This window comes from Macaca thibetana, chromosome 17 (assembly GCF_024542745.1).
Source record: "Macaca thibetana thibetana isolate TM-01 chromosome 17, ASM2454274v1, whole genome shotgun sequence".
In the NCBI taxonomy this organism is placed as follows: domain Eukaryota; kingdom Metazoa; phylum Chordata; class Mammalia; order Primates; family Cercopithecidae; genus Macaca; species Macaca thibetana.
The window spans coordinates 3313074-3340257 of record NC_065594.1 but is presented as its reverse complement, the minus strand read 5'-3'; the positions used below and the strand labels follow the sequence as shown (position 1 = coordinate 3340257).

Genomic DNA, 27184 nt, shown 5'->3' with positions numbered 1-27184 from the left:
AGATTCTTGTATAAATTTTATCTGCATTTTTTCTTGGTGTTTTTGTGGGCAAATAAGTGCTAAACATTGTTTTCCGTATTGATTTCATTTGCAGAACATTATAGGATACTTTAAAAAACATATTTAAATACATTTTGTATATTTATTTAAAATAAGCATTTTCCAGGCAGAATGATTTCTCTCACAGGTTATTGTAAATACGGATTTATATATAGAGTTTCTATCACTATTATTATTTAAAAATTATTTTAGCCCAGTTTTGCCGAATTTTTACATGTACTTCCAGCTCTTAGAAAACTTTCCAGTACTGGCCAGGCACGGTGGCTCATGCCTGTAATCCCAGCACTTTGGGAGGCCAGGGCAGGTGGGTCATGAGGTCAGGAGATTGAGACCATCCTGGCTAACATGGTGAAACCCCGTCTCTACTAAAAATACAAAAAACATTAGCCAGGTGTGGTGGCGGGCCCCTGTAGTCACAGCTACTTGGGAAGCTGAGGCAGGAGAATGGCGTGAACCCGGGAGGTGGAGCTTGCAGTAAGTGGAGATTGCGCCACTGCACTCCAGCCTGGATGATAGAGCGAGACTCCGTCTTAAAAAAAAAAAAAAAAAAAAAAACAACGAAACGAACTTTCCAGTACTGTCTTATTTGTGAGAATAGAAATCTACTGTAGTAGAATTATATGTATTTATGACATTTCTGTGTATGATTTACAGGAAGACCATGCACTCAGCTGCAGCTTCTAAATCCAGAACGATTTGCACGTCTTATCAAGGAAGTAATGAATACATTCTGGCCTGGCAGAGAATTGATCGTTCAATGGTATCCATTTGATGAAAACAGAAATCACCCATCTGTTTCATGGCTTAAGATGGTTTGGAAAAATCTTTATATACATTTTTCAGAGGATTTGACTTTATTTGATGAGATGCCACTTATCCCCAGAACTATACTAGAGGAAGGTCAGGCATGTGTGGAACTCATTAGACTCAGGATTCCATCATTAGTCATTTTAGATGATGAATCTGAAGCACAGCTTCCAGAATTTTTAGCAGACATTGTACAAAAACTTGGAGGATTTGTCCTTAAAAAATTAGATGCATCTATACAACATCCACTTATTAAAAAATATATTCATTCACCATTACCAAGTGCTGTTTTGCAGATAATGGAGAAGATGCCATTGCAAAAATTGTGTAATCAAATAACTTCGCTACTTCCAACACACAAAGATGCCCTGAGGAAGTTCTTGGCTAGTTTAACTGATAGCAGTGAGAAAGAGAAAAGAATTATTCAAGAATTGGCAATATTCAAGCGCATTAACCATTCTTCTGGTCAGGGAATTTCCGCTTATACAAAATTGAAAGGTTGTAAAGTCTTACACCATACTGCCAAGCTCCCAGCAGATCTGCGACTTTCTATTTCAGTAATAGACAGTAGTGATGAAGCTACTATTCGTCTGGCAAACATGTTGAAAATAGAACAGTTAAAGACCACTAGCTGCTTAAAGCTTGTTTTAAAAGATATTGAAAATGCATTTTATTCACATGAAGAGGTAACACAGCTTATGTTATGGGTCCTTGAGAATCTGTCTTCTCTTAAAAATGAGAATCCAAATGTGCTTGAATGGTTAACACCATTAAAATTCATCCAGATATCACAGGAACAGATGGTATCAGCTGGCGAACTCTTTGACCCTGATATAGAAGTACTAAAGGATCTCTTTTGTAATGAAGAAGGAACCTATTTCCCACCCTCAGTTTTTACCTCACCAGATATTCTTCACTCCTTAAGACAGATTGGTTTAAAAAATGAAGCCAGTCTCAAAGAGAAAGATGTTGTGCAAGTGGCAAAAAAAATTGAAGCCTTACAGGGCAGTGCTTGTCCAGATCAGGATGTTCTTCTGAAGAAAGCCAAAACCCTCTTACTGGTTTTAAATAAGAATCACACACTGTTACAATCATCTGAAGGAAAGATGACATTGAAGAAAATAAAATGGGTTCCAGCCTGCAAGGAAAGGCCTCCAAATTACCCAGGCTCTTTAGTCTGGAAAGGAGATCTCTGTAATCTCTGTGCACCACCAGATATGTGTGATGTAGGCCATGCAATTCTCATTGGCTCCTCACTTCCTCTTGTTGAAAGTATCCATGTAAACCTGGAAAAAGCATTAGGGATCTTCACAAAACCTAGCATTAGTGCTGTCTTAAAACACTTTAAAATTGTCGTTGATTGGTATACTTCAAAAACCTTTAGTGATGAAGACTACTATCAATTCCAGCATATTTTGCTTGAAATTTATGGATTCATGCATGATCATCTAAATGAAGGGAAAGATTCTTTTAGAGCCTTAAAATTTCCCTGGGTTTGGACTGGCAAGAAGTTTTGTCCACTTGCCCAAGCTGTGATTAAACCAATCCATGATCTTGACCTTCAGCCTTATTTGCATAACGTACCTAAAACCATGGCGAAATTCCACCAACTATTTAAGGTCTGTGGTTCAATAGAGGAGTTGACATCAGATCATATTTCCATGGTTATTCAGAAGATATATCTCAAAAGTGACCAAGATCTCAGTGAACAAGAAAGCAAACAAAATCTTCATCTTATGTTGAATATTATCAGATGGCTATATAGCAATCAGATTCCAGCAAGCCCCAACACACCAGTTCCTATACATCATAGCAAAAATCCTTCTAAACTTATCATGAAGCCAATTCACGAATGCTGTTATTGTGACATTAAAGTTGATGACCTTAATGACTTACTTGAAGATTCTGTGGAACCAATCATTTTGGTGCATGAGGACATACCCATGAAAACTGCAGAATGGCTCAAAGTTCCATGCCTTAGTACAAGACTGATAAATCCTGAAAACATGGGATTTGAGCAGTCAGGACAAAGAGAACCACTTACTGTAAGAATTAAAAATATTCTGGAAGAATACCCTTCAGTGTCAGATATTTTTAAAGAACTACTTCAAAATGCTGATGATGCAAATGCAACAGAATGCAGTTTCTTGATTGATATGAGAAGAAATATGGACATAAGAGAGAATCTCCTAGACCCAGGGATGGCAGCTTGTCATGGACCTGCTTTGTGGTCATTCAACAATTCTCAATTCTCAGATTCAGATTTTGTGAACATAACTAGGTTAGGAGAATCTTTAAAAAGGGCAGAAGTTGACAAAGTTGGAAAATTTGGTCTTGGATTTAATTCTGTGTACCATATCACTGACATTCCCATCATTATGAGTCGGGAATTCATGATAATGTTCGATCCAAACATAAACCATATCAGTAAACACATTAAAGACAAATCCAATCCTGGGATCAAAATTAATTGGAGTAAACAACAGAAAAGACTTAGAAAATTTCCTAATCAGTTCAAACCATTTATAGATGTATTTGGCTGTCAGTTACCTTTGACTGTAGAAGCACCTTACAGCTATAATGGAACTCTTTTCCGACTGTCCTTTAGAACTCAACAGGAAGCAAAAGTGAGTGAAGTTAGTAGTACTTGCTATAATACAGCAGATATTTATTCTCTTGTGGATGAATTTAGTCTCTGTGGACACAGGCTTATCATTTTCACTCAGAGTGTAAAGTCAATGTATTTGAAGTACTTGAAAATTGAGGAAACCAACCCCAGCTTAGCACAAGATACAGTAATAATTAAAAAAAAATCCTGCTCTTCCAAAGCATTGAACACACCTGTCTTAAGTGTTTTAAAAGAGGCTGCTAAGCTCATGAAGACTTGCAGCAGCAGTAATAAAAAGCTTCCCAGTGATGAACCAAAGTCATCTTGCATTCTTCAGATCACAGTGGAAGAATTTCACCATGTCTTCAGAAGGATTGCTGATTTACAGTCGCCACTTTTTAGAGGTCCAGATGATGACCCAGCTGCTTTCTTTGAAATGGCTAAGTCTGGCCAATCAAAAAAGCCATCAGATGAGTTGTCACAAAAAACAGTAGAGTGTACCACGTGGCTTTTGTGTACTTGCATGGACACAGGAGAGGCTCTGAAGTTTTCCCTGAGTGAGAGTGGAAGACGACTAGGACTGGTTCCATGTGGGGCAGTAGGAGTTCTGCTGTCAGAAATCCAGGACCAGAAGTGGACTGTGAAACCACACATTGGAGAGGTGTTTTGCTATTTACCTTTACGAATAAAAACAGGCTTGCCAGTTCACATCAATGGGTGCTTTGCTGTTACATCAAATAGGAAAGAAATCTGGAAAACAGATACAAAAGGACGATGGAATACCACGTTCATGAGACATGTTATTGTGAAAGCTTACTTACAGGCACTGAGTGTCTTACGGGACCTGGCCACTAGTGGGGAGCTAGTAGATTATACTTACTATGCAGTGTGGCCCGATCCTGATTTAGTTCATGATGATTTTTCTGTAATTTGCCAAGGATTTTATGAAGATGTAGCTCATGGAAAAGGGAAAGAATTGACCAAAGTCTTCTCTGATGGATCTACTTGGGTTTCCATGAAGAATGTAAGATTTCTAGATGACTGTATACTTAAAAGAAGAGATGTTGGTTCAGCAGCCTTCAAGATATTTTTGAAATACCTCAAGAAGACTGGGTCCAAAAACCTTTGTGCTGTTGAACTTCCTTCTTCAGTAAAATTAGGATTTGAAGAAGCTGGCTGCAAACAGATACTACTTGAAAACACATTTTCAGAGAAACAGTTTTTTTCTGAAGTATTTTTTCCAAATATTCAAGAAATTGAAGCAGAACTTAGAGATCCTTTAATGATTTTTGTTCTAAATGAAAAAGTTGATGAGTTCTCGGGAATTCTTCGTGTTACTCCATGCATTCCTTGTTCCTTGGAGGGGCATCCTTTGGTTTTGCCATCAAGATTGATCCACCCTGAAGGACGAGTTGCAAAGTTATTTGACATTAAAGATGGAAGATTCCCTTATGGTTCTACTCAGGATTATCTCAATCCTATTATTTTGATTAAACTAGTTCAGTTAGGTATGGCAAAAGATGATATTTTATGGGATGACATGCTAGAACGTGCAGAGTCAGTAGCTGAAATTAATAAAAGTGATCATGTTGCTGCATGCCTAAGAAGTAGTATCTTATTGAGTCTTATTGATGAGAAACTAAAAATAAGGGATCCTAGAGCAAAGGATTTTGCTGCGAAATATCAAACAATCCCCTTCCTTCCATTTTTGACAAAACCAGCAGGTTTTTCTTTGGACTGGAAAGGTAACAGTTTTAAACCTGAAACCATGTTTGCAGCAACTGACCTTTATACAGCTGAACATCAAGATATAATTTGTCTTTTGCAACCAATTCTAAATGAAAATTCTCATTCCTTTAGAGGTTGTGGTTCAGTGTCATTGGCTGTTAAAGAGTTTTTGGGATTACTCAAGAAGCCAACAGTTGATCTGGTTATAAACCAATTGAAAGAAGTTGCAAAATCAGTTGATGATGGAATTACACTGTACCAGGAGAATATCACCAATGCTTGCTACAAATACCTTCATGAAGCCTTGATGCAAAATGACATCACTAAGATATCAATTATTGATAAGTTAAAGCCCTTTAGCTTCATTCTCGTTGAGAATGCATATGTTGACTCAGAAAAGGTTTCTTTTCATTTAAATTTTGAGGCAGCACCATACCTTTATCAGTTGCCTAATAAATATAAAAATAATTTCCGTGAACTTTTTGAAAGTGTGGGTGTGAGGCAGTCATTCACTGTTGAAGATTTTGCTCTTGTTTTGGAATCTATTGATCAAGAAAGAGGAACAAAGCAAATAACAGAAGAGAATTTTCAGCTTTGCCGGCGAATAATCAGTGAAGGAATATGGAGTCTCATTAGAGAAAAGAAACAAGAATTTTGTGAGAAAAATTACGGCAAGATATTATTGCCGGATACTAATCTTATGCTTCTCCCTGCTAAATCGTTATGCTACAATGATTGCCCTTGGATAAAAGTAAAGGATACCACTGTAAAATATTGTCATGCTGACATACCCAGGGAAGTAGCAGTAAAACTAGGAGCAGTCCCAAAGCGACACAAAGCCTTAGAAAGATATGCATCTAATGTCTGTTTTACAACACTTGGCACAGAATTTGGACAGAAAGAAAAATTGACCAGCAGAATTAAGAGCATCCTTAATGCATATCCTTCTGAAAAGGAAATGTTGAAAGAGCTTCTTCAAAATGCTGATGATGCAAAGGCGACAGAAATCTGTTTTGTGTTTGACCCTAGACAGCATCCAGTTGATAGAATATTTGATGATAAGTGGGCCCCATTGCAAGGGCCAGCACTTTGTGTGTACAACAACCAGCCATTTACAGAAGATGATGTTAGAGGAATTCAGAATCTTGGAAAAGGCACGAAAGAAGGAAATCCTTATAAAACTGGACAATATGGAATAGGATTCAATTCTGTATATCATATCACAGACTGCCCATCTTTTATTTCTGGCAATGACATCCTGTGTATTTTTGATCCTCATGCCCGATACGCACCAGGGGCCACATCCATTAGTCCTGGACGCATGTTTAGAGATTTGGATGCAGATTTTAGGACACAGTTCTCAGATGTTCTGGATCTTTATCTGGGAACCCACTTTAAACTGGATAATTGCACAATGTTCAGATTTCCTCTTCGTAATGCAGAAATGGCAAAAGTTTCGGAAATTTCGTCCGTTCCAGCATCAGACAGAATGGTCCAGAATCTTTTGGACAAACTGCGCTCAGATGGGGCAGAACTTCTAATGTTTCTTAATCACATGGAAAAAATTTCTATTTGTGAAATAGATAAAAGTACTGGAGCTCTAAATGTGCTGTATTCAGTAAAGGGCAAAATCACAGATGGAGACAGATTGAAAAGGAAACAGTTTCATGCATCTGTAATTGATAGTGTTACTAAAAAGAGGCAGCTCAAAGACATACCAGTTCAACAGATAACCTATACTATGGATACTGAGGACTCTGAAGGAAATCTTACTACGTGGCTAGTTTGTAATAGATCAGGCTTTTCAAGTATGGAGAAAGTATCTAAGAGTGTCATATCAGCTCACAAGAACCAAGATATTACTCTTTTCCCACGTGGTGGAGTAGCTGCCTGCATTACTCACAACTATAAAAAACCCCATAGGGCCTTCTGCTTTTTGCCTCTCTCTTTGGAGACTGGGCTGCCATTTCATGTGAATGGCCACTTTGCACTGGATTCAGCCAGAAGGAACCTGTGGCGTGATGATAATGGAGTTGGTGTTCGAAGTGACTGGAATAACAGTTTAATGACAGCATTAATAGCTCCTGCATATGTTGAATTGCTAATACAGTTAAAAAAACGGTATTTCCCTGGTTCTGATCCAACATTATCAGTGTTACAGAACACCCCTATTCATGTTGTAAAGGACACTTTAAAGAAGTTTTTATCATTTTTCCCAGTTAACCGTCTTGATCTACAGCCAGATTTATATTGTCTAGTGAAAGCACTTTACAGTTGCATTCACGAAGACATGAAACGTCTTTTACCTGTTGTGCGGGCTCCAAATATTGATGGCTCTGACTTGCACTCTGCAGTTATAATTACTTGGATCAATATGTCTACTTCAAATAAAACTAGACCATTTTTTGACAATTTACTACAGGATGAATTACAACACCTTAAAAATGCAGATTATAATATCACCACACGCAAAACAGTAGCAGAGAATGTCTATAGGCTGAAACATCTCCTTTTAGAAATTGGTTTCAACTTGGTTTATAACTGTGATGAAACTGCTAATCTTTACCACTGTCTTATAGATGCAGATATTCCTGTTAGTTATGTGACCCCTGCTGATATCAGATCTTTTTTAATGACATTTTCCTCTCCTGACACTAATTGCCATATTGGGAAGCTGCCTTGTCGTCTGCAGCAGACTAATCTAAAACTTTTTCATAGTTTAAAACTTTTAGTTGATTATTGTTTTAAAGATGCAGAAGAAAATGAGATTGAAGTTGAGGGACTGCCCCTTCTCATTACACTGGACAGTGTTTTGCAAACTTTTGATGCAAAACGACCCAAGTTTCTAACAACATATCATGAATTGATTCCATCCCGCAAAGACTTGTTTATGAATACGTTATATTTGAAATATAGTAATATTTTATTGAACTGTAAAGTTGCAAAAGTGTTTGACATTTCTAGCTTTGCTGATTTGTTATCCTCTGTGTTGCCTCGAGAATATAAGACCAAAAGTTGCACGAAGTGGAAAGACAATTTTGCAAGTGAGTCTTGGCTTAAGAATGCATGGCATTTTATCAGCGAATCTGTAAGTCTGAAAGAAGATCAGGAAGAAACAAAACCAACATTTGACGTTGTTGTTGATACTCTAAAAGACTGGGCATTGCTTCCAGGAACAAAGTTTACTGTTTCAGCCAACCAGCTTGTGGTTCCTGAAGGAGATGTTCTGCTTCCTCTCAGCCTTATGCACATTGCAGTTTTTCCAAATGCCCAGAGTGATAAAGTTTTTCATGCTCTAATGAAAGCTGGCTGTATTCAGCTTGCTTTGAACAAAATCTGTTCCAAAGACAGTGCATTTGTTCCTCTGTTGTCATGTCACACGGCAAATATAGAGAGCCCCACAAGCATCTTGAAGGCTCTACATTATATGGTCCAAACTTCAACATTTAGAACAGAAAAATTAGTAGAAAATGATTTTGAAGCACTTTTGATGTATTTCAACTGCAATTTGAATCATTTGATGTCCCAAGATGATATAAAAATTTTAAAGTCACTTCCGTGCTATAAATCCATCAGTGGCCGCTATGTGAGTATTGCAAAATTTGGAACATGCTATGTACTTACAAAAAGTATCCCTCCAGCTGAAGTGGAAAAATGGACACAATCATCATCATCTGCATTTCTTGAAGAAAAAATACACTTAAAAGAACTGTATGAGGTGATTGGTTGTGTACCTGTAGATGATCTTGAGGTATATTTAAAACACCTCTTACCAAAAATTGAAAATCTCTCTTATGATGCAAAATTAGAGCACTTAATTTACCTTAAGAATAGATTATCAAGTGCTGAGGAATTATCAGAGATTAAGGAACAACTTTTTGAAAAACTGGAAAGTTTATTGATAATCCACGATGCTAACAGTAGACTAAAGCAAGCAAAGCATTTCTATGATAGAACTGTGAGAGTTTTTGAAGTTATGCTTCCTGAAAAATTGTTTATTCCTAATGATTTCTTTAAGAAATTGGAACAACTTATAAAACCCAAAAATCATGTTACATTTATGACATCCTGGGTGGAATTCTTAAGAAATATTGGACTAAAATACATACTTTCTCAGCAGCAGTTGTTACAATTTGCTAAGGAAATCAGTGTGAGGGCTAATACAGAAAACTGGTCCAAAGAAACATTGCAAAATACAGTTGATATCCTTCTGCATCATATATTCCAAGAACGAATGGATTTGTTATCTGGTAATTTTCTGAAAGAGCTATCTTTAATACCATTCTTATGTCCTGAGCGGGCCCCCGCGGAATTCATTAGATTTCATCCTCAATATCAAGAGGTAAATGGAACACTTCCTCTTATAAAGTTCAATGGAGCACAGGTAAATCCAAAATTCAAGCAATGTGATGTACTCCAGCTGTTATGGACATCCTGCCCTATTCTTCCAGAGAAAGCTACACCCTTAAGCATTAAAGAACAAGAAGGTAGTGACCTTGGTCCACAAGAACAGCTTGAACAAGTTTTAAATATGCTTAATGTTAACCTGGATCCTCCTCTTGATAAAGTAATCAATAACTGCAGAAACATATGCAACATAACAACTTTGGATGAAGAAATGGTAAAAACTAGAGCAAAAGTCTTAAGGAGCATATATGAATTCCTCAGTGCAGAAAAAAGGGAATTTCGTTTTCAGTTGCGAGGGGTTGCTTTTGTGATGGTAGAAGATGGTTGGAAGCTTCTGAAGCCTGAGGAGGTAGTCATAAACCTAGAATATGAATCTGATTTTAAACCTTACTTGTACAAGCTACCTTTAGAACTTGGCACATTTCACCAGTTGTTCAAACATTTAGGTACTGAAGATATTATTTCAACTAAGCAATACGTTGAAGTGTTAAGCCGCATATTTAAAAATTCTGAGGGCAAACAATTAGATCCCAATGAAATGCGTACAGTTAAGAGAGTAGTTTCCGGTCTGTTCAAGAGTCTACAGAATGATTCAGTCAAGGTGAGGAATGATCTCGAGAATGTACGAGACCTTGCACTTTACCTCCCAAGCCAGGATGGTAGATTGGTGAAGTCAAGCATCTTAGTGTTTGATGATGCCCCACATTATAAAAGTAGAATCCAGGGGAATATTGGTGTGCAAATGTTGGTTGATCTCAGCCAGTGCTACTTAGGGAAAGACCATGGATTTCATACTAAGTTGATAATGCTCTTTCCTCAGAAACTTAGACCTCGATTATTGAGCAGTATACTTGAAGAACAGTTAGATGAAGAGACTCCCAAAGTTTGTCAGTTTGGAGCGTTGTGTTCTCTTCAAGGAAGATTGCAGTTACTCTTGTCTTCTGAACAGTTCATTACAGGACTAATTAGAATTATGAAGCATGAAAATGATAATGCTTTTCTGGCCAATGAAGAAAAAGCCATAAGACTTTGCAAAGCCCTAAGAGAAGGACTGAAAGTGTCCTGTTTTGAAAAGCTTCAAACAACGTTACGAGTTAAAGGTTTTAATCCTATTCCCCACAGCAGAAGTGAAACTTTTGCTTTTTTGAAGAGATTTGGTAATGCAGTCATCCTGCTGTACATTCAACATTCAGACAGTAAAGACATTAACTTCCTCTTAGCATTGGCAATGACTCTTAAGTCAGCAACTGACAATTTGATTTCTGACACTTCATATTTAATTGCTATGCTAGGATGCAATGATATTTACAGGATCGGGGAGAAACTTGACAGTTTGGGAGTGAAATATGACTCTTCAGAGCCATCAAAACTGGAACTTCCAATGCCCGGCACACCAATTCCTGCCGAAATTCATTACACTCTGCTTATGGACCCAATGAATGTTTTTTACCCGGGAGAATATGTTGGGTACCTTGTTGATGCTGAAGGTGGTGATATCTATGGATCATACCAGCCAACATACACATATGCAATTATTGTACAAGAAGTTGAAAGAGAAGATGCTGACAATTCTAGCTTTCTAGGAAAGATATATCAGATAGATATTGGTTATAGTGAATATAAAATAGTTAGCTCTCTTGATCTGTATAAGTTTTCAAGACCTGACGAAAGCTCTCAAAGCAGAGACAGTGCTCCTTCTACGCCAACCAGCCCTACTGAGTTCCTTGCCCCTGGCCTGAGAAGCATTCCTCCTCTTTTCTCTGGTAGAGAGAGCCACAAGACTTCTTCAAAACATCAGTCCCCCAAAAAGCTTAAGGTTAATTCTTTACCAGAAATCTTAAAAGAAGTGACATCTGTGGTGGAGCAAGCATGGAAGCTTCCAGAATCGGAACGAAAAAAGATTATTAGGCGGTTGTATTTGAAATGGCATCCTGACAAAAATCCAGAGAACCATGACATTGCCAATGAAGTTTTTAAACATTTGCAGAATGAAATCAACAGATTAGAAAAACAGGCTTTTCTAGATCAAAATGCAGACAGGGCTTCCAGACGAACGTTTTCAACCTCAGCATCCCGATTTCAGTCAGACAAGTACTCATTTCAGAGATTCTATACTTCATGGAATCAAGAGGCAACGAGCCATAAATCTGAAAGACAGCAACAGAACAAAGAAAAATGCCCCCCTTCAGCTGGACAGACTTACTCTCAAAGGTTCTTTGTTCCTCCCACTTTCAAGTCGGTGGGCAATCCAGTGGAAGCACGCAGATGGCTAAGACAAGCCAGAGCAAACTTCTCAGCTGCCAGGAATGACCTTCATAAAAATGCCAATGAGTGGGTGTGCTTTAAATGTTACCTTTCTACCAAGTTAGCTTTGGTTGCAGCTGACTATGCTGTGAGGGGAAAGTCTGATAAAGATGTAAAACCAACTGCACTTGCTCAGAAAATAGAGGAATATAGTCAGCAACTTGAAGGACTGACAAACGATGTTCACACATTGGAAGCTTATGGTGTAGACAGTTTAAAAACAAGATATCCTGATTTGCTTCCCTTTCCTCAGATCCCAAATGACAGGTTCACTTCTGAGGTTGCTATGAGGGTGATGGAATGTACTGCCTGTATCATAATAAAACTTGAAAATTTTATACAACAAAAAGTGTGAAGGCATTTAAGGGGAAAAAAAAGAGGTAGATCTTGAATGTGTTGTAGCACAAATATAAATTGCTGTACTTCATTAAGCTTCATTGCCAGTTAGCTAGGAATTGTGAAGCACATTGCAGATTGCTCTGGGAGAATTCTGGAGTTGTTATGTGCATGAATACCAACGGAAAACCTTAACTGAATCTAGAAGAAAAGTATTTTGAGATGGTGGTGAGCTGCAAAACAGGTGGATGGATTTGAATGATTGGGATGGTACATTATTGAGCTGCACTTTCTATAACCAAAGCTTAGCAGTTTGTTAGATAAGAGTCTATGTATGTCTCTGGTTAAGAGGAAGTGAATTTTATGTTTTTAACATGGTATTTTTGAAGGAGCTAATGAAACACTGGACATATCATTGATTTAAACATAAGGGGAATTAAGTCTTTGTAGTTTGTCATTTTTTTAAGTGGATCTTCTTGGATGCATTATTTTCTTATCAGCTGGCTCTGATTATGAATTTGTTGCAATTTTATGTCGTACTCAGTGCATTTAAGAAATGGTACAGTATTTTAATCCTGTTACTTGACTAAGAGTGTGAAGGTAGTACTTTTTAGAGTGCACTGAGTGCACTTTACATCTTTATTTAAATTTTTTTGACATCTTTTGTTTACAGGCTTCCTGTTTCATGAAGATAGCAATGGAAAACTAAAAATGGTGGCAGTTCTTATTACCAGATGAGATGTTAGTATTGTTTCTGGAAACTGCTTGCCAAGACAACATTTATTAACTGTTAGAACACTTGCTTTATGTTTGTGTGTATATATTTTCCACAAATGTTATAATTTATATAGTGTGGTTGAACAGGATGCAATCTTTTGTTGTCTAAAGGTGCTGCAGTTCAAAAAAAAAAAAAAACCTTTTCTTTCAATATGGCACTTAGTGGAGTTTTTTTTTTTAACTTTAAAAACTAACAATTGTTAAAATCATTGTGTTATCTAGTAGCTTATAATGATCAGCTTATATTTCTCCATGGTCAGAACTGACATTTAATTCACATTTGTCTCACCATACTTCTGTAACATAGTTCTGTCGCAGAATGTAAAAGAAAGGTAATGATAATTAGTTTATATAAGTGTACTGGCTGTAAATGATGCTAAATATATTTTATGCAATTAAGGGCTTACAGAACATGTTAAAACTTTTTTACTTTTATCGGTAATAAGGAATGTTTGCACCTCCACCCTGTATTGCTTCTGGATGCGAAACCATGTAATTATTTCTGCTGTTATATAAGGTGCCATACTTTTAATAAAGCAAAATGTACATATGAAATCATCGTAATGGGTATTTCCTGGGAAATAGTTCATTGGAAATCAAACTTAACATCTTAATATTGAATTTTGATGTGTGTCTAGGTGTGTGTTTATTGGAAATATTAGGAAAATATTTTCCTGTATATTTTCATGCTGGAATTACAGATTTCTTTTTTAGGATTAATAGAATATAAAGTACTTATTATATACTAGGTTTAGGTCCTCATTGATTTAGTTGAGTTTATGTCACCTTTTTAGGGAATCAGATTAGTTGACATATATGGTATATATGTGTTTGGAAACAGATACATTAAATATTTTTTTCCTCTAGGTAGAACTGAATTGGTATTTCCCTTGCCTCAGGGACAGCTGCATGTCTGGGACTAATTCATACTTTATTACTGACAGATATGAGTTCTTCATCTTTGTAGCTGAGGTACAAGTCTTCAGAGTTAGGCGGATGAGGGCTAAGAGCGCTCTCTGTTCTGGAGCTACCTGAATCGTGCGTCTTCAGCTTTATGTAAAGTACTTGCTACTCCGAAGCTCCAATTCAGCACTTAGATTTTATTGCTTTTGAATATTAAAATTTACATAGAAAACCTCATTTGGCCTTGATGATAGCTGATCTAGTTGGAGTTTTGTGTTTTTCCAGGCAAAAGAAACCACAAAAAACCTGATAATTTGATTTTAGAAAATTAATACAATTATATATAACTTTTTAATGAAGCACTCCCACCAGGGTCAGGCTGTACCTGTAATCAAATGCATTAGTGTATTTCTGCAATGAAGTCTATGAGGGTTCACGCTAAATTGAATACACAGACCTGATAAATAGCCTTATGTAATTTGAGTCAACTTTTGCCACCAATAGTTTACAGCAGACTTATTTGAAAATTTTCACTTTTTGAAGCTTTTTAGATACTGAAATTGAGGATAAGGAATTTTGGACCTGACTCTGTTTTTTTTTTTTTTTTTTTTTTTTTTTTTTTTTCAACCTTTAATATCAATTAACTTTTATTTTATTTTATTTTATTTTTTTTTAAATTTATTTATTATTATTATACTTTAAGTTGTAGGGTACATGTGCATAACGTGCAGGTTTGTTACATATGTATACTTGTGCCATGTTGCTGTGCTGCACCCATCAACTCGTCATTTACATCAGGTATAACTCCCAATGCAATCCCTCCCCCCTCCCCCCTCCCCATGATAGGCCCCGGTGTGTGATGTTCCCCTTCCTGAGTCCGAGTGATCTCATTGTTCAGTTCCCACCTATGAGTGAGAACATGCGGTGTTTGGTTTTCTGTTCTTGTGATAGTTTGCTAAGAATGATGGATTCCAGCTGCATCCAAGTCCCTACAAAGGACTCAAACTCATCCTTTTTTATGGCTGCATAGTATTCCATGGTGTATATGTGCCACATTTTCTTAATCCAATCTGTCACTGACTGTTTTCTTATTTTGCGCTTCCCCCACCCTTTTCCATGGTTTGCTTCTTTTAAAAAGACAAAGGAAGCTGTGTGCTGTCTGTCGTGGATCGGCTGCTCCCCCAGGAAAGGGATGGAGCAGCAGCTGCACTCGTGAGCAGGGTCTCTGCTGCAGAGGCTCCAGGGACAGGGCGTCCCCGGCAGGATGGCCCAGTGGTTCATAGTCTCCGTGAGGACACGAGTGAAAAGCACCATACAGTTAGTTAACGGAGCAGGCAGTGCCGAGAGCCCAAAAATGATTTGGGTAAAATCTTAAAATAGTATTTAACAGAATGAAGAGGAGTTGTTCACAGGTCTGAGTTGTTCACAGGTCTGATTTTGGGATGAGTGGGATGTACTTGTTTCATTAGTGCCAGATGACATTTTTGGTAGTTTAAATGTTTTGTAGATCTCAAGGATGACATTTATAGTGCTGGTAGAAAATAGCATATAGAAGCATATTTGAAGTGGAATTTACTATGTGAAAAAGACTGCTAAAGCCCAGTAAGAGGCGATGTTTCCAAGGAATAAAAGAAGGGGACACAAAGCTACAGAAGCAGACACAATCTGAAAACTATCGTGCACAAAATTCTGTCCTTTCAGAAGAGCTCCTACCCTCATTCCCTGTTTCCCATAGGAGCACAGACTTAACTTGCTGGATGACCTGGTGGGGGTTGGTGGGGGGAACCCAACACACATGGCTTGACTCTTTTAATGTGAATTTGGCTGCTTTCAGAGAAGGCATCTGTCCATCCTCCTCACGTAGTGATTGTAGAAGTTGGGAGACTTTAGTGCTGCCTGTGACCAGAGTGGTTTGTATTTTATTCAGCTGTGAAGTTATTAGGAAGTCCATTTTGCTGCAAACCAGCTATCTTTATTATTTTTTTTTATTTTATTTATTTTTTTGAGCCAGAGTCTCACTCCATTGCCCAGGCTAGAGTGCAGTGGCACAATCTCAGCTCATTACAACCTCCACCTCCCGGGTTCAAGTGAATCTCCTGCCTCAGCCTCCTGAGTAGCTGGGAAAACAGGTGTGTGCCACCAAGCCCAGGTAAGTTTTTGTATTTTTAGTAGAGGCGGGCTTTCACCGTGTTAGCCAGGATGGTCTGGATCTGCTGAGCTTGTGATCCGCCCGCCCTGGCCTCCCAAAGTGCTGGGATTACAGGCGTGAGCCACCGCGCCAGGACCACTATCTTTATTATTAAAGCATAATAGTAGTAAATTTTGATCTTCATCTTTTTGACTGTATGTACTTCTCAGTTCATAAATTGAGAAAGAAATGAGTGCTATTTTTAGATCCCTAATGTAGCAACACTCAATAGTCTATAATCACGTAGTATAATAGCAGTATCAGTCTATATACCCTGTGATATATGTTTATAATCAAGACCATATGCCTTCAGTGAAAATTTAAATTATATGTTTAAGAAGACAGATTTATGTAATGCATTTTAGAATACAGCTCATCTAAAAGCTTTGATTCTAATGAAGGATAATAAATTCCTGACTGTGGAGAATGCATTTATCCATAACAACTTCTTTCAACATTATTCCATATCGCTAAGGATCAAAAAAATAGAATTTAAACCTTTTATTCAAAAGGTTCTGTTCTCCACACTTTCTACTTGACTATTTTTATTTACCTCACTTTATCATCTAAGCACAAATTTTTGGACATACGCTATGAGAACCAAGCTAGTTTATAAATGTTTAGTGATTCCGTGTTCTATCAGCTGGGCTTGAAGGCATATTTCGCACAAACAGGGAACAAAATACCAGGAACCATTTACTTTGACAATAGGAATGTCACAGTAAGAAAGCAGTTTTTACTCAGGACTCAACCAAATGGAAAAAGGTAAATACCAATTTATAAGTAAAAGCACCCAACCGCCTGTGAAATGTGAGGAGCATTACACTGAGTTGAGTTTGCTCTTAACTGCTTGGAAAGCACTGTGTTTTTATTTTGCAATTTCAAGTGTTTATGCATTCTGGCCATTTAAACATCAGGGAGTTGTTATAAGCAGGCTATGCTGTTAAATGAACATCTTACTAAGCATTAGGAATAAAGAGTTCACTTTTGTACTTTCTCTTGATTCTGAGACTATGGAAAATGAATTTGAACTTGTATTTATAGTTATTAATATGTCGTATCATTAGAAAGTGGCAGTGCTGTTGGTCTCCCTACACCTGTTTGGAGATTCTTCTTATCATAAGTAAAACAAAAACAAATCCCACCACTTTTTGTGATAGAAGGCATTTTACAAAGTGAGCGGATGGCCTACACAAAACGAACCTGTCTTCAGAGGTTCAGTGTGTCCTATTTGATTTCTATAGCAACTTATATAGCCAATTGGCACTAAACATTTTCACAAGCTCTGAGTGTCTTGTTTCTATGAAGTTAAATCCAGACTTTTGTCTATCGTGTGGAGGCAAGTACCACAGACTAGCCCTTTGATCTTGGTAGAGACAAAACCTCTTTGGGCTTCAGTTTCATTATTTGTCAGATAAGTTCTGTACAATTATCACATAGACGGGTATTTCGGACACAGCACGTGAAACTTTTTCAAAGTGTAAAGAGCTATGCAAATTGAGGGTTATATTTTGGTTTAATTTCAGTAGTTACCATGTGATCTTGTGACTTGTTCTGCCTGAGCCTTTGCCACCAGTAACTTGGGGAAAAATAATACCTACCTCAAAGATTTGTAAGCATTAAAAAAGTAGGACACCCTTAAACTGTGAAATCTGAAAAATGAGGTTGATTTTTATTCTTTATTGACTATATACAGAAAGTTTAATTTTGTGTGATTTATTCCTTTGACTACATCTTGAAAACCAGATCAACCTCAAATACCCTTCAAAACTTGAAATTTTTCTTGTGAAACCTGACATACTTGCATTGAACTGAAGGGAGGATGTGAAGTTTGAATGCTGTGAAGGAAATGCTGTATAGAACTTTGGGGCATTTTAGTATTGAGCAAGGCTACTCTCAACACGACATTAGATAGCCACAGTGGAGCGTCACATGTTAACTCCACACCGAGTGTGTGCCCACAGGGACAAGATGGGGGAGGCGAGGCAGAATTCACAATTGTTCTGGTGAAAATTAATCCAGTGGAAAAACACATTGCTTTTCCATTTCTTCAACTTTTGTGTCTCACATCCACGTGCATTTGGAGATCATGTAGTTTTGTCCAAACGCTTTTTCACTGGCACATTTTTTTTTCTGAGTTCCTCTGGAAGCGTTTACTTCCCATCCACGCTTCCTCGGTCTTTCACGATGTGCAGCTGCTCCCTAGGTGTGAGGATCTGGGGCCGGCACTGCACAGCTCACCTCACTGAGAGGACGCAGGCAGCTCAGAGGCAGATGTGGCTGTGCTCCTGGCACGTGGTGCCCACGCCGGCCACAGACAGGTACAGCTTCCCATCCGGACACGCACAGATTTCGTAGAGGCTCTGTGAGCTGCCAGAGGGACCCCACGTCCCCTGCGCCAGTTTGGGTAAGCACACGGTTTCAGCATCGAGCACAAGCTGGTTGGAAGAAGACGAGAGACGAGGTGTTAAGGAAGGGCCACCCTGGTCAGCAGCAAATCCCCATTCTCACAAGGTTTCCAATTAGTTTCTTCTCCTCATGGAAAACGAAATAGGCACCTGACTTTATGTGAGTCATTTCGTAATTATCCGACTCTTTTAAAGCCTAGTTCTACTTTACATGCAGGCTGGGACGTCATAATTCCTTCCGCACTGGAGGGAGGCACTTCTCCTTTTTGTCATTGTTTGAGTCCAGCTTAGAAATGTGACCCCATTGTGAAGACGTGTTTCACCTTTACAGTTTGTTTTTGTTGCAGTAAACTGGGTTGCTTTTCAGTTTTGTGACGCTACACTTCTAAAAACGCTTTTCAAAATTGTTTGTCAAACATACTAGAATTCTGCCGCTTCACGTTTATCTTGTGACTCACTTTGACTTTACGTAAATCCTCTCCTCCCCATTAGGATAAAGTACAATCCATCGAAATAGATTCATCTTAATAATTTCTATCCATGAATAATGAAATTGTTCCTGATTTTGTTCCTGATTTTGTTTTCCTATGAGAGGCAATTAAATTCATCCTATTAGCTGGCAACCATTTCCCTAACTTTTAAATGTTATTTGAAATGGCACGGCCTCCTATTAGCCGAAAACCTGCAGACACACAGACTCAGCCAATTAAAATGAAATGAAAACTACTGGATTTTCTGGTCATATGATAATTTAAACTGAAATGCAAACAAAGAGCCGAAGATTGAGGCTCGGAAATCTTTTTGATAAAGAAATAAAAATTGTCACATCCAGCAGCCAAACGTTGCCTACTCCAGGGCACTCACTTGTTACAAGGAATTAAACAGAATGTGGGTAGGCATAATTCTGTCCTTGCCAACAAGGAGAGCTCCTTCCTTTATTTTGTGTGGCTCTTATCCTTGCCTTCCAGTCAATTAACAACCTGCTGTTGGCTGCACGCATTTCCCGGTGTGGACCTGCCCGGTGAGGCTTGATCACACGACCCCACAGCCTCGCAGGCAGCTCTGCGCCCTGCGTGGTCTGGTGCAGTCAGGGTCAAAGAAGTCAAATAGGTGTCAATATGCTTTTCAAGTAGAATCTCTTTAGTTATTACCCAGCGCCTCAGGTTCTGTAGGCGTTTGCTTTTCACTAACACACTTTCAACTTGTTGGCTTCTCCTGTCCCCTTTCTTGTGGTTAATTGGTCAATTTTTTTCTAGTTGTCATTTTTGACCCTACTCTTCCAGCAAACTCCAGCCGCTGGAATAGTCCACACACTGCCACCCAAGCATCTTTTTTTTTTTTTTTTTTTTTGCCTTTATGGGACTATGTTTGGTGAGAGGTTGGAATCTCTCTCATCCCTTTGAAGTAGCTCCTCATAATAAGGAAGACCCACTCGAATTATGGGTCTGGCTGTGTGCTGCTTGTAAAAGTGACTCCTACTTCATGTCAATAACTAATCATTTCAAAATTAAGGTAAGTTTACATTTGTGAAGGTAATTTTTTTTTTTTTTTTGAGACGGAGTCTTGCTCTGTTGCCCAGGCTGCAGTGCAGTGGTGCGATCTCGGCTCACTGCAAGCTCCACCTCCCGGGTTCACGCCATTCTCCTGCCTCAGCCTCCCGAGCAGCTGGGACTATAGGCGCCGCCACCACGCCTGGCTAATTTTGTTTTTTTGTATTTTTAGTAGAGACGGGGTTTCACCATGTTAGCCAGGATGGTCTTGATCTCCTGACCTCGTGATCTGCCCACCTCAGCCTCCCAAAGTTCTGGGATTACAGGCGTGAGCCACTACACCAGGCTGGTAATACATTTTTAAGTGTGTAGTGACATTATGATTTCACAATGAAATTCCAACATTCTTGATTTTTATTTCTGCATTTATCTGCTCCTGACATCATAACTTCATAGGTTATGACTTGCAGTGGCTTCCCCTGAAGAACTGTGTTCCACTAGCAGGCTGTCATCTGATGGGTCCTGCCCACACTCTGGGGCTGTTCTCACGGCCCGCTCGATGATGGCACCATATCCACCTACACCTTTACTACACCTTCCTACTAATATCACAGTAATGTAGTTTCAAAATGTTGGCACCCATATTCCTAAGTAGTGCCTCAAAACCCTATGACATAATTGAGCAAATATTATATCCCTATTTGAGGAGACAGGCCCAGAGAGGGCCGGATAAGATTCCCGAATTCAAACAGGTAATGAGGGAATTTGATCTAGCACTCGGACTTAGGCTTCCTGACTGCCAGCTGAATCCTCTGCCTGCCGCACCACATTTCACGTGTGGGGGGGGGGGTCTGTGCATTGCCACAGGTGCGATGATAGGGCCAGAGCTGGGGAGGAGCTTGGAAACCCATGTGCCCTCTCATTGTACTAACAGCGTCCATGGACATTTATCCCAGCACATTCACCTGGTGTATGGAGATGCACCTGACTGCAATAACGCAGGCACTCCCTGAGAATGACTCTAGGACCCAAGAAGAATGTGTGTTCAGAGTTCTGAGCTAAGGAGTCTGGGAGTGGCCAACCCAGAGATTCAGTCCACATCTGTGAAGGACGTCGGAGCGCCTGGCCCATCCCTTGGAACATAGGCCATATGGGGGATCGAGGCCCTTTGTTTTGGGTTAAATGGAAGTTGTTGCTAAGTGAAAATGCTGTATAACCTGCATGCTTTTTACAAACGGGAGCCGTTTTCCAGTCCAGCTCGCTGCTACTGGACTGCCCTGTTGGTAAGTCCTCAATAAACCCTACGTCCTGTTCCATGGCTGTGGGTCTCCTCTTTGGCGTTTTGGACATGGTGCCATCCCTATTGGATTCCACAGGGTCTGGCATGACAGCCAGGCAACGGTGGCATGAATGAACGCGATGCACGTCACTCACTGCACTCACTGTTGGTAAGACAGAGCTATGTACAAGACAATCCATGCAGCAGAGGCTTATTTTGAGCACATTCGTACGTATGAAAATATCTGGGCTTAGGCCAAGAAGATGAGATCAGTTGTTTGTACAAATCTTTAAATATGGCATCATGTAATTGGAATGAGCTTATAAACCAAATTCTTGATTTTCTTCTAGACCATTTAGGAACATCCCTAACATGTCTGAGTTTCTGGTTGGCTGAAATCGAGCTTTTTCCTTTTTTTTTTTTCTAACAAACAGGGTTCCAATATCAGTAGTGAGCAGTGTGTGCTCTAAGCCTCGTTGTGACTTTGGCTTGTGTCCGTGAGGTTTTAGTAGCTCCTCCCCTGCTGTCTGCTGTTTTGCTTTCCTTGGTTTTAGTTTTGATTTTAGTTATCTGCTGTCAACCTGAGTCTGGATAACATTAAATGGAAAATTCCAGAAATAATTTATACATTTTAAATGGCACACATTTCTGACTAGCGTGATGGAATCTCAAGCCGTTCAGCCCAGGACACGAATCATCCCTGTGCCCAGCATCTCCAGCTGTCTACGCTCCCAGCCTGTGAGTCACTGAGGCGCCATCTCCGTGGTGAGATCCACTGTTAAGTTACTGCGGTGCTTGTGTTCAAGTGGCCGTTAATTTTACTTAATAATGTCTCCAAAGCACGAGAGCGGTGATGCTGGCATATTGTTATAATCACTTCATTTTACTGTGAGTTGTTATTGTTCTTAATCTCTCACTGAGCCTTATTTATAAGTTAACCTTTAGCATAGGTATGTATGCACAGGAAAACAAAGAGTGTTTAAGGGTTCAGTACTCTCTGTGGTTTTAGGCCTCCACTAGGGGTCTTGGAACATGTCCCCTGTCAATAAAGGGAGACAACTGTATTTCTAGACTTGAAGTCCCAGGTTATATCTTTATTGTAGTTGACTTTGAAAAAACACTCTTAGTTTTCATCTTTCATTTTCGTTTAAACTGGAAATGCAGCTTAAGCGCAGCACTCTGGGCAGTGGAAGGTGACAGTGGTTGTCGGTGGGTGACTCCTAGTGACAACCATCCCCAGAGAAGCTGGATCCCTAGGAAATGGCAAAATGGACATTCTCTGTAAATGGGAATGTCTGTAGTGGGTTTTTTTTTCCAACTTGAAAATAAGTCACGGGCCGGGTGCGATGGCTCATGCCTGTAATCCCAGCACTTTGGGAGGCTGAGGCGGGCGGATCACGAGGTCAGGAGATCGAGACCATCCTGGTTAACTCAGTGAAACCCTGTCTCTACTAAAAATACAAAAAACTAGCCGGGCGTGGTGGTGGCGCCTGTAGTCCCAGGTACTCGGGAGGCTGAGGCAGGAGAATGGCGTGAACCCGGGAGGCGGAGCTTGCAGTGAGCTGAGATCGCGCCACCGCACTCCAGCCTGGGGGACAGAGCGAGACTCCGTCTCAAAAAAATAAAAAAAGAAAATAGCAAGTCACTAAGTCATTTGATAGCAAAAATGCCAAAGAAACCTGTCCGGATCTAATACAGAATAATTTTAGACTTTCTTGGCCCTTCTTTCAATGCTAAATTGTCTTTTGCTTTCCTTGTACATTTGCTACTCTATGACCTTCATGTTTTCCTACAAACTACTAGAAATTTAATACTGATAGCTTTCCAGACATGATACTCAGGAATATCATTAGGACATACAGTAGGAGGCTGATCTGTGAACTCACCATTCCGTCACTGCTATGAAAAAGAATATCCATTTGAGAAAGCACCTCGATTTTCCCAGCGTGAGCTTGAAGATGCACACCCCTTGGGGCGTCCATGCTTAGTCTCCGAGTAGGGGATTCTAACCTGAGGTGAGGAAAAGAAGCAAAAAAAAAAAAAAAGTATTAAAAGCCACTCCAGCACTCCCTCAACTTAGCATGGAAAAGATAACTAGTAAGATACATAAGTCTTCAAGTCATTCTCAAATGGTAACATACTGTGCATTATTCGTTGATAAATCCAGAAATAATGTGAAGTATGAAAGAAACTTTCTATCAATGAAAGCCTATGAGATTAGTATCCTCTAAAAGCCAATAAAAACATGAGGCAGTCCTAATCCCAAGCAGCAGTTTCCAATGGCGTAGTTAAGTACTCTGGCATACTATTTCAGAAGAAAATGCCATTTATGAAGAACTACACAAAATTATTTTTGCTATGTCGCCCAGGCTAGAGTGCAGTGGCTCTTCACAGTTGTGATCATGGTGCATTGCAGCCTCAAATTCCTGGGCTCAAGAGGTCCTCCTGCCTTGGCCTCTCAAGTAGCTGTGGCAGGCTTGTTTTTTTAGTTAAAATGCCAATTTATTTAGGAAAAAAAGATAGATGTAAGGATAACACATGCGTTTTCCACATTCATGAGACAGAATATAAGTTTGGTCTTTTTTAGAAAGATTACAGGGCAAATGGAAAGATTTCTTTTGGAAAAATTACTGAACTGATAGAACTGAAAGGAGGGAAGTTGGCCTCAGCTGACTTTGGTTTTGTACAATTAATCAGACTCTCCTTGTGGTTAAGCCAAGTACAGAAAGAGAACCAAAAATATAACAGCCGGAGGAATTCTCTTACTTGCCTCTGCCTGGAAAAGGCTGAATTTCCACCAGATGGCATAATGTGATCATTTGAAACACTTTTAAGCTGCTCAGCATCCAAGTTATGTGTATAATATTTCGTGGCCAAAGTAGGATTTATTCCCAGAATACAAGATTGGTTCAGTATTAGAAAATCCATTAATGTAATACTCCATATTAATATATCTAAGAGACATACATGACTATCTCTGTAATTACTAAAGACCCTCTGTAATTACTTCAATACCTATTCAACACAAACTAGAAATCGATATGTGCTTTCTTTATAAAATACACATTCACATCATTTTGCTTAATGGAGAAATACCAGAGGCATTTCCACTTTGACTGGAAAAAGACAGGGATGCTTACTATCTCCATTTCTTTCTCACATTGCATTGAGGACATTAGGAAATCCAATTAGCCAAGAGAAATGGATTAGATATTACACTTGCAAAATAAGGTGTAAAACTACATCTATTTGCAAATGATCTGATGGTATACCTGGAAAATCCCAGTGAATCAATCATCAAATGGATGTGAACAATACAAGGTTTAGTGAGGTTTAGTAAGGAAATAAAATTAGCACACAGGAATCAATAGCCTTCATATCTAAAACAATAACAGGGAATAATGATGATATGATAAACCTCCTTTATAATAGCAACGAATAAACGTGGAAAACATGTATGAAGCAAACTTTTCAATGCTCCTGAGAAGTACAGAAGTAGCTTTGAACAAACGGAAAGACAGCCCTGCTCTTGGGCAGATCACTCAGCACAGTCATTTGTCAGTTTTCCCTCAGATAACTTATCAACTTAATATAATCCTAATAAAAATAAGTTTTCTGGAAGCAGACAAGTTAATACTCAAGTTCATATGCAAAAATACATAAGAATAGGCAGACTAATATTCAATGATGTACAAAGTCGTATGTGCATAACTAGTCCTACCAGACATTAAAATACCTTCTCTGTAATCCCAGCACTTTGGCAGGCCGAGGCAGGTGGATCACCTGAGGCCAGGAGATCGAGACCAGCCTGGCCAACATGGTGAAACCTGGTCTCTACCCAGAAAAAAAAAAAAAAAAAAATTAGCTATGCATGGTGGCAGGCTCCCGTAATCCCAGTTACTTAGGAGGCTGAGGCAGGAGCATCTCTTGAACCGGGGAGGCAGAGGCTGCAGTGAGCTGAGAACACACCACTGCACTCCAGCCTGAACAACAGAGCAAGACTCCATCTCAAAAAAAAAAAAAAAAAGCCTGTTTAGTTAACAAAGTCAGTACTGACTCATGAATAGAGAAACTGGTGCAATAGAATAACAAGTGCAGGAACAGCCCCAAGTCTACAGAGACATTTAGTGGTAAAGGTTGTATTTCAAATCATAGGGGAAAAGTAGAGTTTTAAATAAATAATCTAGTTGCTAGCATGTCTGGTTGGTCAATTGGAAAAGATAAAATTAGAATCAGACCTCACACCTTATACATCATACCTCACACAATAATAAACTCTGAGTGGATCAGAGGTCTAATTGTAAAAGATAAAGCCATGCAAGAAACATATTAAATTCAAACTTAAAATCCAGATACAATAAAAAAGATTAGTAAACATGAGTATGTAAGCATTAAAAAGTCTGCACAGCATAAAGTACAATAAATCAAAAACCAACTGAAGCTGGGAAAAATTATTTAAAACATATATCAGGGATGAAGGGCTAATATCCCCAATATTTAAAGAAGTCTTAAAAATTGAGAGGAAAAATATTTTTTTAAAAAGTAGAAAAAGATAAATAATTCACAGAAAGGAATATAAAAATGGCCTTTAAACATATGAAAAGTTGCTCCACCTCACTCATATTAAGAGAAATGTAAACCATTTTGAGATATAATTTCTAATCTATCAGATTGGCAAAATTTAAAATATCTTAAAACACATTGTGTTGGCAGCTATCGGGAAAGGAAAATAGGTTTTATCGTATCAATGCTAGTGTGCAAACTGGCACACCTCAATGGAGGGGGAAGTCACTGGAAGGGAATTTGGCATTATCTGAGTAAACAATATAGGCATTTATGTTTTTCACCCACGGATTCCTCTTCCAGGAATTTATCATGAAGTTATATCTCCAACAATATGAAAATATACCTGCACAAGCGAACTGTAAATAAATCAGGTGCTTACATATAGCGGAGCAGTTGAAAAACCTCTGATACGTGCACACCTGGGAAGCTGTATGCGATTTCTGGGGCTGTTTCCCGGCACATGCCCTCTTCTCTGGTCCTCTGCCCCACAGACTCCCCACTCTCGGATCTCTTTCTCCTCCACTCCCAGAGATTCCCGTGCACTGACTGGATTCCCCCTCCCTGTGCCCTGATTCTGAACATGCCTGTGGGCAGAGAGCTCGGGCAAGTGTAGGGCTCACCTCATTAGTTTCTATCTTGTTTTGCACTTCCTGTTATCCAGTGTCTGAAAGTGGTTGTTTCATAGATTTGTCAAGTGTTCTTCTGGTTACCAGAGATGGTGCATCCAGTCCCAGTGACTTCATCGGGGCAGAAGAGGACTGTTGCCAGACTGCCCTGCTGTGAGCCTGCAGGGGTTCCCCGTCCCAGATCCTTCTTAACAATCTCCTTCTCCCACTTCATAAGGAAAGACATGCTCATTCATTCTGAATCGATTATGATGTATTACCCTGGGGTAGAAATATTTCCAGAGGAAATGGTGTGGGACGAGTCGGTGAGGATATGGCAGTCACTCGTGTCTGAGTGGCAGGGTAGGGGAGGAGGTCCCGCCGGTCACAGCCCAGACTATGAAGGGCTGGGAGTGCCCAGTGGAGCACTTAGGATTTTCCTATGGCTGATGTGATGTGAGAGGAAAGAAGCATTTAAACCAGCTTGCATTTAGCAAACTCATTTTGATACCAGCGTGAGAGGCAGATTGGAGAGGAGGAAGCAGGAGGAAGGAGGAGGCTGTGAAGAGGCACCAAGTGTGGAGTCAGTGGGACTTTTTGACCTCCTTTGGATTTTAATAAACACTATCTAGTTATAAGCAGAAAATCTTGAAAATAAAGGCAACGGATGAAATAAGAAACAGTCAGGTCGTAGTCACTGCTGACATATTATTCCAGC

At 39.2% G+C, this 27184-nt stretch overlaps 2 protein-coding genes across 6 annotated transcripts in view; one reads left to right on the top strand and one right to left on the bottom strand.

The window, feature by feature from the left end:
- The window catches only part of SACS (sacsin molecular chaperone), a 108166-nt gene extending 94584 nt beyond the window's left edge, over positions 1-13582 (top strand). For all 4 annotated transcript variants that reach the window (XM_050767077.1, XM_050767075.1, XM_050767078.1 and 1 more), the window contains one exon: positions 715-13582. In XM_050767077.1, coding sequence (XP_050623034.1) covers positions 715-12269 — 11555 coding nt within the window. In that variant the 3' untranslated portion in view covers positions 12270-13582. The remainder of the gene's footprint in view (positions 1-714) is intronic.
- A 4187-nt stretch (positions 13583-17769) lies between these two features.
- Positions 17770-27184, bottom strand: part of SGCG (sarcoglycan gamma) — a 95384-nt gene continuing 85969 nt past the window's right edge. For both annotated transcript variants that reach the window (XM_050767106.1, XM_050767107.1), the window contains exons 7-8: positions 23182-23305; positions 17770-18556 (exon numbers count right to left, since the gene is read on the bottom strand). In XM_050767106.1, coding sequence (XP_050623063.1) covers positions 18383-18556; positions 23182-23305 — 298 coding nt within the window. In that variant the 3' untranslated portion in view covers positions 17770-18382. The remainder of the gene's footprint in view (positions 18557-23181; positions 23306-27184) is intronic.